We start from the raw sequence: 15,116 nt of genomic DNA on the forward strand, positions 1-15,116 counted from the left end.
TTCCCATCCAAAATATATCTAACCCTTGCCAATATCAATATATTTTTAGCTATCTTTTGAACAATGGTGCACATATGAGATTTCCAAGAGAATCTGTCATCAACCATGACACTCAGAAATTTGATTTCATATACTCGTTTGATGTTAGCACCCCCAATTTTCAATTGAAGTTCAAGCCGACATTTCAACAAATTGGATTTTTGTGAGAATAAATTAATCAGCTCTTCCTGCACATGGTGTCCTATTTGAAATGATCTTGTTTTGTGATTTTATGAATATTTCTAACACTTTGCACAGTGTTCTAGATAGTATTTAGTATAATAGAAAAACAAATAACTGAGGTTTTTTTTTTTTCCTAGCACTGAGATTATCATGTGCTCATCCAGCTGACAGCTCATGTCTCATTGTTCCAACTGAGGGTCATGTTCCGTGTTAAAATTTTTAAAACTAATATTTAGGTATTTAAAACATCACTCAGTGTTTCATTACCGTTTCTTAGAGGTAGGGATGCTGATCCTGGAAAATCAGCAAGAGGAAGCTTGATTTTGAAAGTAGCCAACCAAAGAAATCCCACCCTTTTATTCTGATGTCTCTTCAACGCCACTCCTCCAAAACACACCGTGCACTGCAGCCCTCACTGCCTGACTACTACTTAGATTTCAGGAAAATAACAAATGCCCCCAAACAAAACAGCAGCAGAAATACGGCCACCGTGGTGCCACTTTTCAGCCCCTTTTGTTCTCTCAGTTGTCACCATTGTTCAAAAGGCACCCCAATGTTAATTAAGCACTCAGTACATAATGTACCTCCACCAAGGGGCAACTCTGTTTCCTCATAAAAGCTATATTCCCGTGAGAGTTCGATGCTCATAATATGATCGCTTAACCATGAAAACCTACTGCTGGCATTTGGAATCACTCCGATATCATTAATAGTTTGAAAGTTGTAAGAAAAACGATAGACGTGGCATTCACTTGTTGGTTTAAGGGTAAAATGGAGACTTCAGTGAGTGGATCTTGGGCAAAGAGGTGAAGACATCACATTTCTGCAAGTCTGTGTTCTCCTTGTTCAGCAGCTGTTTGATAAACTGCTTATACATTCTCCATTACTGGCTGATTATTGCACTGTGGAGTAATAGTTCATGTCTTGTGCTCTCTGCCCAGCTGTGAGTGTGTGTCTCCTCTAAACAGAGACCGACATGGAAAATACAGTGGAAAAAGCAGAGTAGGACAGTCTGTGTCGACCTGTGAGGTTATGCTGGGTGATGGTAGGAAGCACAGGGTGTACCGCTTGTTAGGTTCCGACAGTGGAAACCCAGTTATAATCTGCAGGCGGAGCATTGGTGTCCTTGGCAATAGACTGTTTGTAGAGCTAGCTTGTTCAGATAAGGAGCGCTCACGTGTCCAAAAACGTCAGAACAAATTCTAAATTGGCATTATGTGGATAGACAGAACACATTCTCAATCTAAGTGGTTACTTTGTCACCTGAAAAAATGTCAAAGCATAATAAAATGGCATAATACTAGTCCTGCAGATGAAAATGTTAACAGCTTTGAGCCTGGCTTAAAGTCTCTGCCATCAGGCTCTCACCCAGCTGTTGCTGCTTAGACTAGATCTCTATTTCTGAAACTGAAACGCCAGAGTTTCCCTCATTTCACCTTGGGAAAAAAAACAAAAAAAAAACAAAAAAAAACTTAACCTGCTTTCTGAAATACCCCCAAACTGTAGCATGTCAGCTAGCTTTAGCAACATGAACACCGTGAACAGATTAGCCTTACACACTACATCAACATGAGTGAACAGTAAATGCCCCTAATGGCTAAATAAATGTCCCATGCAGGCTGACATAACAACATGCACTTAGAGTTCTTCATAGATGCACGTACAATAAGTCACACTACACTTTGGACTGTTAGCTGCACTCATCTTCACCCGAGTGCTCAGCAACACAGCTATGCATGTTGTCCACAAAGTAGCTCACATACATTCAACCTTTGCAGCACTCACGATGGTAAATAATCTTTTAGAAAAATCCTGTATCCAAATTGTGAGATGGATCAGCACCAAAATCTAATCAATTGTTCCATGGGCCAGACCTTACCTCCAAAAAATGTCATTAATATCCATTAATTACTTTTTGACTTATGCTAACAAACCCTTGGCAGAGGTAATAAACAGGCTGATGATGAACTTCTGTAAGAACACAATGTTGTGTTACCATCACATCAGAGGACACAGGTTGTCCTTGAGACTTATCTTAACCATTACCATAACCACTGCTCGCCTAACCCTAACCCTTTACCTTAAACCAAGTATTTCCCATAAAATTTCAGGATAATAATAATAATAATAATAATAATAATAATAAGTGAGTGTTTACGGTCACACCTTGAAGTCTGAATAAATTTCTCCCTTGTAAGCTGACTGGTGAGGATGCAGCTGCTGCACAGAACAAATTAATGAGCTAAATGTTTACTTAACCTGTGTTTGTGTGTTTCAGGACGGAGTTTGTGGAGGCTTATCTGCGCTACGTGTTCACAGACTCGGTGACGGAGCAGTACTCAGCCTTCTCCACTGGTTTCCTGAAGGTGTGCGGGGGGGAGATCCTTTCGCTGTTCCAGCCGTCCGAGCTGATGGCCATGGTGGTCGGCAACAACAACTACAACTGGGAGGAGATGGAGAAGGTCAGTATGCGGTTCAAAAAGCCTTGCATGTAGTGTTGTGTCTGACTCTCCTGATTTTCTGCAGACTGTTTGCTCTCTACACTTTCAGCATTACTATTTCCTGCTCACCGTCAGGTCAGTCTGCAGCCATGCTAGGAATGCCATTAGTTTAGCAAGTATTTTGTCATAAAACTAATTACTAGACATTGCCAAATGCTGACTTATTGTTGATGCTAATGCAAAAGTCAGAGGATCAGTATCAGTGGACAATCTGCGTTTGGCCGCCACAGAGTCATGCTGCTAGAATGGACACTGTGCTAGTATGAGGTTGTACTGAGGCACAGTGGTGCTTTGAGCTACATTGTCACATCAGCATACCAACATGCTCTGCACAAAATGTCATGGTTAAAATATGAATGGAATTATCAAGAACAAACATTTAAAATAGAAGCGTAAAGTAAGACTGATCAAATTACAGCAATAACTATACTATAAAGAGTATAAGAGCTGCCAAATTATCCAAAAAGACTCATTTGTACTTGTCCCTGGCCAAATGCCATTAAACCACATAGCCAACAAATAAATATGTCTTAAACTCAAATTATATGGAGGATTTCCTGATTTTGGAACTATGGGGATGTGTTGGCACTTGGTTTCACATATTTAACTGGTGATTCTTGCATCCTGAGGTCCCTGCGGTGCACACTGCAACATCAGTGGGAAAATGTAACGTCACTGAAATTTAGCCATAAATTATCAGTTTGTGTGTTTTTTTATGACATAGGTGAAGAAAATGTAGTGATTATTTGGTTTACTGCCACATGGGAAATGGTTCTGATCATAAAACGTAGAAAAGCTTTAAGTTACCACATCTCCTGTCTCTTTTTTGCAGAATGCTGTTTACAAAGGGGAATACACAGCCACTCATCCAACAGTCAGATTGTTCTGGGAGGTTTTCCACGAGTTCTCTCTGGAAAAGAAGAAGCAGTTCCTGTGTAAGCATTTAATTGGGTCACTACTCGATCTGCATGACAGTTCAGTTCTCACACTCTCAGCCACATCTTATGAATACTGTTATAATATGCAGGTTGTTCTTGTATGAGAATATGGTGGAAAGGCAGCAGTGTTGCCTTGAAAGCATACTTCACATTGCAAAATGCAGTAAATGTGTGAGGTCTGGCACTAGAACGAGTACTGGACAGCAACTGCCATAGCAAAGGACACATGATCCAAACAACTGCCAAAATTTGGTTAGTTTGCCAAACTAATCCCTGTGAAGTAGCAGACTTCCTAAATTTTCTGTGGATCCTAACTCCGCCCTGTGTCTTCTGCCTGCAGTGTTCCTAACCGGCAGTGACCGCATCCCCATCCATGGCATGGAGAGCCTGCGTATCATCATCCAGTCCACCACAGCTGATGAGCACTACCTGCCAGTGGCCCACACCTGCTACAACCTGCTAGATATGCCCCGCTACCAGACCAAAGAAATCCTGCGCTGCCGTCTCACTCGGGCTGTGGAGCAGTACGAGGGCTTCAGCCTGGTCTGAGGAGGGGAGGAACTCTGCTCTGCAACAGTTTGAACACACTTGAATAGCAATACCCCCCATGTCGGTGTCAAAAGAGTGTAAAGGGGAATTTTGAGACAGAGGAAGAGCACTCTCTCTCTCTACCAAGATTAACTCTCTTGAATCCGAAAGGTCTGTCTGTGGAAATGCAAAGTATTATTGTTTTTAATGGCTTAGTGCAAGGACGTTCAGCCTTTTAAAAACATTAAATGACATTTCTAAGGCTGATCGCTGTATATTTGTTGAAAATGTATTACACAGTCCTACAAAAACAGAATAAATACATCTGTATGCCATTTTGAAATTCACAGCTGTGGACCCTAAACATTTTGAAACTTAAAATCAAAGGTCAGAGAAGGTTTGAGTATTTGTGTAGTTTTATTTTTTTGCAAAGCTGTGTGTTTTATATTCAACTCCTTAAATTCAATTTTTCACCCTCAGAATTATGTTGTTACGTCGAGACAATACAGTATATCTGCTTTTTGTTATATTTAATTTATTAAATAGTTATTTTTGACAAAATAAACATATATATGTAAATATCACTGAATATAATCTTTACCCCTGATGTTGGGAGGAGTGCTCAGCAAGCTAATCCTTTTAAATCTGGACACCAGCGACTGTCCTCTGTCTTTTTTTTAAGGACAGATGAAAAGTATCTGGAAGGTAGAAGGCTACAGGATGAAAAAGTGTCATACAATTTACAAACCCTTGATTCTTTTTAACTGTGGATCACAGAACAGCTGACTGTCTTGAACCCGCATTCAACAGTGTTGCCTTCTATATGGACATGAGAAACACTGACAAGTTGACTTTTAGGGAACGTCGTCTGTGTGCATGTTGTTGAGTGAAAGCCAGAACCTGATTATCACTGAACACTTTGACATTTTGGGAAACAGTAGCTTTCTAGTGGAGAGTTAGATGAAGATAGACACTCTCACGTCCATTTGTTACATACAATGCTGCATTCAGAGGATGTCTAAGTGGGGAGTGGTCATGTTTTACTCCGCTGTGGTTATCTCTGGTGTTAACCTTGTATTCACACCAGATAGACAGCCCAAATTAGCTGCTTAGTACCAGGTGAAACTAGACTCATAGTATATGTCTATAATATTGGCCAAATTTATTGTATTGCTGTTAGCATGTGTCTGAAATTCCCGACTCTGAATTACAAGTCGGAGGCTAACCTGAGTGGGCTTTCCAACTTGGCTGCTCATTAAAGATTAAACAATGTGAATAAAGGTATAACTAGCTGTTCATTAGCTTATCTTAGCTTAGCAAAGACTGGAAACAGGAAAATTGCTCTGCTTGTAGCCTTGTAACAAAATTCGTCTACATGCCCTATCACCAGTTAACACTAATCCATACAAAAAGTGTCAAAATAATAGCTTTATTCCGGGTTATAAACCCAACTGTTCTTTGAGGTATGACCTGTGTTATACATTAGTCTGACCTCATTAAGAAAGCGATTTCAGATAGGCCCATATTACCACAGCAAGCATTTTATTAGCTATACTTTACTGCATGCTTTGTCATAACTTTTACCAAACATAGCAGTAGATTTACTGAGGTATAAATTTGACATTTTGTACTTCTCTTTGGAGATTCAGGCCACAGAATCTGACTGATCATAGAAAAAAAAGTAACACAGTCTAACATGGCAATGCAGAGAGCAGCTGGGGGATAGTAGGGAAGTTACTATCTGCTTTGCCAAGTTCATTTTGCTTCATAGCAACATGCAAGCATGAGAGTGGTATCAGATTTCCTCATCTGACTCTCCAGGACAAGCTAATCCAAAATGCCCTTTAAAACTAAACATATAAACATTAAAGTTAATAACTTTTTAATTTGTTGTTTCTAAGTTGCAGGACAAGACAATAAGCACACAGTTAACAGTAATCCATTAAATAAACTGTAGGCTAGAGTTGGTTGACATTCTATCAATCATTACAGAATTTGCCCTGATATTGTATTTGTTCATACAGACAAACCTCTTATCCAAAATGATATTTAAATAGGCTGTGCAAATATGTAAAATGTTTTTTTTATATTTCAAAAATGAGGGTCGGGTCAAAGTCACTTCAGACAGTAAAATGACTTTATGTGTAACAGGACACCTTGACACTTCTATTTAGCAATAACAGACTGAAACAGCAGTGATGCAGTGACAACTCTGGGTCAAACTTAATCTGAGATGTCTCCTAGGGCAGTTCATCTTATTGCTTAGCTCCACACTGCATGTACATGTTCTATTTGTCCAATTAAATCTGATTTCTCCTGCTAAGTTGAGTCCTATGCAAAAGTCTGTGCAGCCCTTGACTTTTTTGCACCTTTTAATGTGCTACACAAATGTTGGTTATTGCATATTTGTCTGAAATCTACACAAAGCTTTCAGCCAACTTTTTAAATAAAATACAAAGTAAAAGCACATTTCCTGCACAATTCATTGGTAAATGAAAGGTCAGCTACGTTCCGCAATTTTGGAGCTTTCAATTCAGATAAGTTCTGTAATATTGTAATTGCTTCATGTGTTTTCTCCAACAACTTTCATTTGGTTTTCGTTTCTTCTCTAAACTGTTTAGTTTTGTGTTCACCTGTTAGTGAACAGTCTCCCCTGCAGTTCACACTCACTCACCCACTCAATTAACACAACTAAGACATGATATACAATGTTAGAAAGTTCTAAAAGTTTCACGATTTAAGGCACTTAGGGTCACCTTGTCACTGGAATAGCTGTTTACACTTTGCAGCAGTACAGCAAACACAACAGAACAGTCACTCCTTACCTTTCCAGGTTGTTTGCATCCAAGTGACCATAGCCGGACATCGTTTTTATCATAAGATTCCAATGAACAAAACACACTCTTAGCGACAAAAAGTCCAAAACCCGGAGTAGTTCGGTTTGCGATTTCGACGAGCGGTCTGCCCTTTTTCTTGTACTAAACTTGTTTTTCTGTTCCACTGCTAGGATAACAATCCTACCCCGGTGACACCATGTTGTCAAGTTAGTTAGGCTTGAGACGAACATGGAACGCCTATTTACATACATATGGTTCTTACATTGGTCAATTAGCACATCAATCAATGTAATCAGCCAACCAACGGTTGAACTGCTCTGGCCAGCCGTGGGCTTTGGCAGAACGATTGACAAGCCGATTAGCCAATCAACATGCGGGTCTGGGTTACCTATTCAGTTAAAGGACCCATCGGTGTATTTTTTTTATGATTAATTTGAAGGCTATAGTAAGTGCTATGTAAATAGTTGTTCAATTGTATTATTTTTGTAAAGTAAACACTTTTAATGAGTCATTTACTCTGTTCGGTTCATTTGAGGAATTCTTAATTTTCTGTTTCATATCTTTACACATGTAAATTGAACTTTTTTGGGATAAGGACAATTCATCAAACAAAATAAGATATTTAAAAGTCATCACCTTGGACTAAAACTATGATGGCAATTTTTCATAGTTTGTCACTACTTTCTGACACATTGTTGACTATTTACTTCATTAACAAATTAATAATCTACAGAATAATCAATTATGAAAATAATGTACTGTATGTACTCCACACAAGATGATGCACATTCGTTTCAATTAAAAACATTTTCACACCAACTCAGTTGCACAAAAGAAAATCACACATCCCCAAAGACTCAGTAAAAATATGATTTCATTCACATTATATACAAAATACAATTTATGTACTAAAATGTACACACTCAAAATTAATTAAGCATTGCCAGTGTTTACATTCAGTAAAAACAAAATTCACACTGATAATCATCTGTTTTGGAGAAAGAAGGGAACAAGTACTCGCTCACAGAAATGTAAACATATACAGTGACCATATTTACATAAGAACAAAAATCCTGGAGAGGATGAGAAGGAAACAGTTTATCAGTGTGAGCACAAACATATCAGTGATTTTAAGATGAGAAATAGCTTATTTGACATGAAGTAAATGGGGGGAAATGCACATCAATACATAAAATAAGGACATCAAACACTTACGCATGTACCAGTGATTACAAAAATAAACTGAAATATGCCAGAAATTTGTGCCATTTTGGTTCACAGTTTGTACTTGTAGTCATTGTCTTTGGGCTGTTTGAAAATTAGAAGCCACTTCTTTTAATGAGCAAATACTCGACTTAACTTCTGAAGAAGCAACATAAGATTATCTCAGAAGCTATATGATGGTCAGAAGTGAAATAGAAAAAGCTATTTGTTTAGTCAACACTGTTAAGCTGATTGAGGTACAAATAATATCTTCTTTACAAAAATACACATAAACCTTGATTGCCAAGTCCTTCTTTAAAAATAGCAGTGATTTCATATCTATTAATGTTTTTTTAAGACTTCTATAGTGAAAAGTGAGAAAAATAACTTTTCTGTTCTGATACAAACATTCAAAAGGAAAGAAATAAATTATTAGCAATGCAAGTGTGATTCAGGTTACTTGTGCATGTCTTGCTTACGTCTTGAGAAACATCTGCTTGGGAAGGTGAGGTTCTTTTGGAAATGATCTTTGTGCCCCTCTCAGTCAGCGGCTCTCTGCAGAAATAGAACCCGCTGTGCTTGACAGAACGGAATAACTGGCTAACAGCTGAGCTGTTCCCAAAGTCAGCACAGATGGCAATGAGAAGGAAAATCAGACCTTTTCTCCTGTAGGGTGAGATGTGTTTGACTGTATCTCTGGAGACTAAACTTCAGTCTGTCTTTGAAGTCTTTTATTTTTTCTCAGTTTAACTTAGCTGAGTCTCTTTTGCTGATGAGAACTTCCAGCAGTCGCAGTTTGGCTTTAATATGCTTGTATTCGTTGTACTCCACTGCGAACGGGGTGCGGTCCTCCTTCTGCGCATTTCTATGGGAACAAGACGTGGAGAAGGTTCAACAGTGGAAAAACCATTATTCATTATATAATCTGAACACATTCATCTCGTCTTTTACCTTCCATTTTGTCTAAAGAACTGATCCTCAAACTCTTTCAGGGTTTTGCGGACTCTCTTCTTCTCCTCTCTGGTGTCTTGGAGCTGTTCCACGAGTTCCTGCCTGAGATTAAGAGTAACATTTAAATATCTCACAGTAAAATATTTCAATGTGTCGAAGGTTTATAAAACAGAAATGTAAGAAGCACTCAGGTTCTTTACTTAAAAAGTACCAATAAAACAATAGTTATGTATACAAATTTGAGGCATCTTCAGATGATTAATGGGGCAGAAAAGAACACAAACGTGTACTACATGTTTGGATTTGTGATCTTTGCTTTCTGTTAAAATAATGGGCCTCAAACAGGTCAATACAAAAAAAAAAAAACTGAGAAGTTTAATATTTCCTTTATAGTGAACTATCAAGCACCATAAAATGGAAATACCTCAAAATTGTATTTAAATGCAGAACTACAGTAAATATACTGAGTGACTTTGCACTTCTGCCATCGTGTGAGAACATTTTTGGCTTTGAGTAACGTACATGGTGGCAGAGTGCAGGTTGGACAGCCTCATGTCTGTTGTGGTTTTAGAGGGTGAGAATTCGTCCACTGGTGAAATAAAACCATCCATCTCCTCGTCCATGTGGTCCAGGAAGCCAAACAGGCTGAGGTCGGGCCGGACAGTCACACTGAACTGACTCTTGGAGTCTCCATCATCCTCTGAGCCGTCCTCTTCCTCCTATGGGAGCATAAAGAGTTCAAATCGTGGCCGAGGGCGAAAAGGTATTGAAACCGAGGCTGTCAACAGGCGTCCGAGCTCAAATACCGCACGTCATTAAGACCATACAGTGTTACTGATCGGCAGTTATAAATCATGGTAAAGCAGTTTAATGCACTTCAGTGGTTTTTGTTTGTGATTCATGTCTATACACATTAGCATACGAAGATAATGAGGGCAGTCGACTAGAAGACACAAAATCCACTGAGAAGTTTACACAACCTAAAAGTCCCGAACCAGCTATAAAATATCATCTAACAGCATCAAATAACACCAACTATCCAGGAATACACGCCAGGAGGATGATTTAGTTTTTCTGAGATTGGATTAGTTTGTCTTAAAACACAGCTAAAGGATCATTCTGGTTTGCTACAACATACAGTAGCTCTGACCATCCTTTCTACCAGTTATGATAACACCATACTCATTAAAGTAAACACTGACATCTGGGAACATGCTGACAGTCACAGACAGATGATCAGATGGATTGTAGACAAGTAGGGGTGTGATGAGATCTTGTGCCATGAGATCTAGCGATATTAAAACGTGACGATATTTCTCGTCAAGGTAAAAGCTGCCTCGCGATATCAGTAGTTTGGCAAAAACGCAACTCCCTGCGTTTTGGTTAATACTTTTAAAGTTAATCTTCACCTTCTCTTGTAAATCATTCAGAGGTTCATTTAAAATCTGTATGATCATCTGCCTGCTACTGTAGTGTTTCTCACCTCTATGGTTGTTTTTGAGCAACACATTGGTCACAATGTCATTATTACTGAGGAATTAAAAATAAGATCCAAACCAGATTGACCCTTTAAAACACAGCATTTAGCATTTATATATTAGGGTTTTCAAAAACTGCATCAGAGAACACCCAGGCAGCTACTGATTCAACATTTCTACAGATGCTTTTCTATAATACTGTTGACAGAAAACAGGAAACTGCCCAATCAACAAGCAGCAATCAGGTTCATTAGAGAGTAAATCGCAGCAAACAAGGTGGAGGTGAGGATGGAAGGTAATAGGGTGGAGTGAGGAGGGGGAGCTGGTGACCGATTATTGAAGCAGCAGCAGCTCTTCACCTTGATATCATCGAAGAAGAGTGCAGTTTCACCCTCGATAATAGGCTGAAGAAGGGGACCTCTGCGCTTGCTGGAGGGCGAGCCCTGTGGTGACGGTTAAGAAGGAGGAGTTAACCATGCTGAGATGCTCACTCTGGCATGCACTGCTTTCCAGTTTTCAATGAGCTCTGCGTCTTTGTATCAGAGCTGAAAGTGTTTTTCTTCCTTTCTATCTTCTGTCAGACCAGTGTAAAATCACCCTTTTTCCTAAGCAGGTTTAAACAATAATCATTTTATTTTGAAACCCTAATTTGATTCTAATCAGTCTTTTAACATCTAAACAAACAGTGGCGTTTCTATATTTGTGCCTCTGTACATTTTGACTGAAAGCTACTGTTCTGAGACCAGGATCATAATTGTAATCGGGTAAATTCGGGTTTGGGAATATTTTATTCTGGTTTGAAATAGGACTGTTTGATAAATCATTGTGTGAGAATAATTTAGATCCCTGTGCGATTTCAGTGTCACGTGACAATGTGATTGTGCCGTGTTTGCATAAGCACAGAGATGCCTTACACCATGCATTCCCTTTTCCTCGCTAACCTGCATTAACCAGTAGTAGGACTGGTTTACATCATGTGATGAGCTGTAGACAGGAAGAGAAGACTGATTCAAAAATAAACCCAAAATGTTTGACACTGTGAAAGCCTGAGAGCCTGAGCCTGAGATTGCACAGGGGTTTAAATCACGCTCACAAAACAATTTGTCGTGCTGCCCTAGTATGAAAAAGTGCTTGTTTCTGGCAGGAAAAAACTATTGTCAGACTAAACAACACTGGATTTATGCACTGTACTCCAACATCATCTGACGTGACCTTCCAAGAATAATAAAAATGCTGCATAATGACTTCTATTGTATAAAATAATATATGGCAGTGATCCAAATTAGCATAATGGGGATTAGAAGTGCTACATTACGTAAAATGTGTGTCTATGATTGCGATCACATCCTACATAACAAAAACGGTTATTGAATAGTTTACTACACAAATAATAGGGAAACTAAAGGATATACACTAGTTTATATGCAGAATTATTTAATGCAACCTAGATAAATCAAGCAAACAACATTCAAAGTAGCATTAATTATACTGATGGTAGTTTTTTCTGCTTTTTAGCATAAATTTAAACATAATATGAGAGTTGACTATTTGTACAGTTTCTGACTCGTTCCTGCACTCGACTGTTTCATATAGTCATTTCCTGTGACCTCATTCTGCCAACTATGAGCTCCTTAACAACCAGGGGGCTCCACCAAGCAGCTGAAGCTGGACTTGGAGCCTCAAAAGGTGGACAACACATCCATGGCACAACCACTGCCAGTTCCTACAGCAAAAACTAAAGCAAGCATGAGCTGGGATTATCTGCAGACGTTTGAACAATGTGGTGATCTTTGCTGCTGTGTTGACAAAGAGAAACACAACAACCAGGCAGCTGTGGAGGAAAACAAGGAGGTAAAGGTGTGATACTTACAATGACAGGGATGGTGGAGGCTCTGCACAGGATCTGCTTAACCAAGCGGTATCTGTCGTACAGGGGTTTCATGATTTGCCTCTCGCTTTTTGTGACCTGAAATAGCAGAAATGAGGGCAACAAAGAGACCTTGTTAGTGCTGTATTAGCTTCTTTCTGCCATCCCGTCTCCTTGCAGACCAACTAGATGAAGCTCTAACATAAACCATAGTGACAGCTAACCCACATTGGCCCACAGTGACTCTCCAGCCCATTCTTCAGAGCATGAAGGTCATTAAACACAATCCATAGGGGCACACAGCATGAGGAAGGACAGAGGTGACAGAAAGGTCAGCTGCACTTTCTGAAAGATGACAAAACTACCTGGGATCAAACGGGACAATTACTGCAACTGGATTTGGCCAGACAAACACAGAGAATGTCTGTAATTTTTTTATTTCTTACTTTTCATTAGTTAGAAAACAGACGTACAATGTGAAGGCTAAGCAGATACACACACTCTACCTTGAGACATTATTAACCCTTGACTTACAATCTGGGTCACAATCAAGTGGTAAACAATGTCCTCTCTGGCAGGAGATCAGATATATAGGGTGTATCGTGCATATCTGTGTGTCTGGGTTTGTTTACATGAGCAGTGCAGATGGAAGATGACTTACTGGTCGGCCGTGGATGTTCTCATAGAAGAGGAGAGCTTTTTGCAGAGCAACTTTCTCGGCTCCAATCTGCTCCCGTGTCATATCCTGTGAGCAGGGAACAGGAAGCGAGTCGACACATTTTAGAAATGAGTTCATTCTCTGTTGCGCAACATGAGCTATTCCTCATGTTTGATTTGAACACATATGCACAAATACAATTTTGAGCCCTGTTGATAAAATCAAACACTTTTGCCAGCTTTAAAATTTATGCTGTTCATTTTACACATAACACCCATTTGCAGGAGATGATTTATTTATTCATCTGTGAGAGAGTGTCCTATGGGCATAGTCTTACTTTAATGTCTTCAGGGAGGTTCATCTCCTCCCTCTTCTCCTGCAGCTTCTTTGAAATTGTCTCCAGGGTGCTTTCCACCGGCGGCTTCGGTGCTTTCTCCTGCTGAGGCTTCTTCTCCAGCTGAGAGCCAAAGCTTTTTGGTAGTGTGTTGCTACGCTGACGGGTCTGAGGTGGCAGATCCTCTTCTGACTTTATCAGCTTGTGTTCTAGTGAAGAAGAGGAAAAATATGAGTTTTACTGATTTTAACTTGAATCATCTCATTGCAGACAGTTGCTTTTGGGATTGTTATCTACTTCTGCGTCTTACCTTTTAGTTCTTTACGAAGCCTGGCCAGTTCATTCACCCATCTGAGCACCTCTGGGTTTGCAGCTTTATCGCTGTGTGAAGGCTGCACAAAAAAGTAATAAAAACATGAAAACAGATTTTCCTTTCAAAATAAAGCACCAGCACCCACAGTTATTATTCACATTAGCATAACTGTACCGACGATAAATCTGAAGTAGAGCTCTATATGGAGTCATCAGAGCCTCCTCACATAATCTATAATTTGTTTATAGTTTGGAAAAACATTCTGTATTGGAGGGCACAGTTTTGCTGTCTCTTCACATGATAAATGAACAGGTTATTTCTACTTACCCTGTATTTTCGGTCCTCTTCAAATTTCTCCTCAAATCTGTGGATCTTTTTCTTCAAGACATGAATTCTCTTAGTGAGCTGAGCCGACGTCAGCTCCTCTCTCTCATCATCACAGGAGCCAAGGGATGAACTCCGCCTGCGACTAGATAGACAAATAATAGTGTTAATATCACTGACAGACGCAGACATGTAAAAGGCACCCACCTCTACTACAATGGAGCAAGAGCCAGTGGCATTTCTTTGCCTCTTTGTAGTTGTTTTGAGTCTGTTGCCATTTTAAACCTCCTTGCAATCACTCTGCATCTGTTTGTTGTGTTGTGTGTCTTCATAGTTGTTTTGCCTTTTTCAAATCATTTGATTGACTTTCCGACGAGAAATGTTAACAGTAATTTCAAAGAGAATAATGGGGCCAGGGGCCCCTTAAACCCTTGGGCCCAATAGGCCGGTTCCAGATCTTCTGTACCACCTGTATCTATAAAAACATGTCAGGTGTTTACCTGACAAAAGAGTGTGCATTTGGTGGTGAGGGAGGCACTTCAGTGTCGTCCAGGTACTGCTGGCACTGTCCATAGGCGTAGAAGCGAGGGGACACCATTGGGTCACTATCCTCCTCCAAAAGCTGGCGGATCAGTCTTCCTCCAGCATGTGGGGATAGTCGAGCTTCCTCTCGGTCCATGCTCTCCCTCTGCAGCGAGTATGCTGGGACTGGTTCTGAGTAACACACAAACATATATATTCCATGTGACACATGCTTGCTTTGCTGTCAAACAGAAGATACACACAGAAGAAATTTGAGACAGTGCAAACAAAAAGACAGGTTAGTCAGGATGCCTTATTTGGGAATGAGGTACATGCTGGACAGCAGAGAGCACATAGCTTGCTTTAGCATTATTTTTCTCAATCAGTTAACAGGTTGCTCTGTAAAATGTAAAACATAATGAGAAATACTTAGCATCCTA

General features: G+C 39.6%; 2 protein-coding genes and 1 long non-coding RNA gene across 16 annotated transcripts in view; 1 reads left to right on the forward strand and 2 right to left on the reverse strand.

The window, feature by feature from the left end:
* Positions 1–6,744, forward strand: part of herc3 (HECT and RLD domain containing E3 ubiquitin protein ligase 3) — a 27,883-nt gene extending 21,139 nt beyond the window's left edge. For 3 of the 7 annotated variants that reach the window (XM_020591690.1, XM_020591691.1, XM_020591688.1), the window contains 3 exons: positions 2,501–2,684; positions 3,556–3,658; positions 4,002–6,741. In XM_020591690.1, coding sequence (XP_020447346.1) covers positions 2,501–2,684; positions 3,556–3,658; positions 4,002–4,210 — 496 coding nt within the window. In that variant the 3' untranslated portion in view covers positions 4,211–6,741. Of the gene's footprint in view, positions 1–2,500; positions 2,685–3,555; positions 3,659–4,001 lie in introns of all 7 variants that reach the window. The other 4 variants (XM_020591693.1, XM_020591694.1, XM_020591695.1 and 1 more) reach the window with 2 other exon arrangements.
* LOC109955492 (uncharacterized) lies at positions 2,577–7,367 on the reverse strand. Its single transcript, XR_002274265.1, has 3 exons — positions 7,015–7,367; positions 3,531–3,633; positions 2,577–2,665 (listed from the first exon to the last, which is right to left on the reverse strand). It is a non-coding gene; the product is annotated as an uncharacterized LOC109955492 (long non-coding RNA).
* A 516-nt stretch (positions 7,368–7,883) lies between these two features.
* Positions 7,884–15,116, reverse strand: part of fam13a (family with sequence similarity 13 member A) — a 47,749-nt gene continuing 40,516 nt past the window's right edge. For 6 of the 8 annotated variants that reach the window (XM_020591866.1, XM_020591861.1, XM_020591862.1 and 3 more), the window contains 10 exons: positions 14,655–14,868; positions 14,158–14,299; positions 13,828–13,909; positions 13,521–13,726; positions 13,187–13,270; positions 12,529–12,624; positions 11,018–11,101; positions 9,703–9,899; positions 9,181–9,282; positions 7,884–9,094 (listed from right to left, as the gene is read on the reverse strand). In XM_020591866.1, coding sequence (XP_020447522.1) covers positions 8,971–9,094; positions 9,181–9,282; positions 9,703–9,899; positions 11,018–11,101; positions 12,529–12,624; positions 13,187–13,270; positions 13,521–13,726; positions 13,828–13,909; positions 14,158–14,299; positions 14,655–14,868 — 1,331 coding nt within the window. In that variant the 3' untranslated portion in view covers positions 7,884–8,970. The remainder of the gene's footprint in view (positions 9,095–9,180; positions 9,283–9,702; positions 9,900–11,017; positions 11,102–12,528; positions 12,625–13,186; positions 13,271–13,520; positions 13,727–13,827; positions 13,910–14,157; positions 14,300–14,654; positions 14,869–15,116) is intronic. The other 2 variants (XM_020591867.1, XM_020591863.1) reach the window with 2 other exon arrangements.

This window comes from Monopterus albus, unplaced genomic scaffold (genome assembly GCF_001952655.1).
Source record: "Monopterus albus unplaced genomic scaffold, M_albus_1.0 scaffold15.1, whole genome shotgun sequence".
Classification (NCBI taxonomy): domain Eukaryota; kingdom Metazoa; phylum Chordata; class Actinopteri; order Synbranchiformes; family Synbranchidae; genus Monopterus; species Monopterus albus.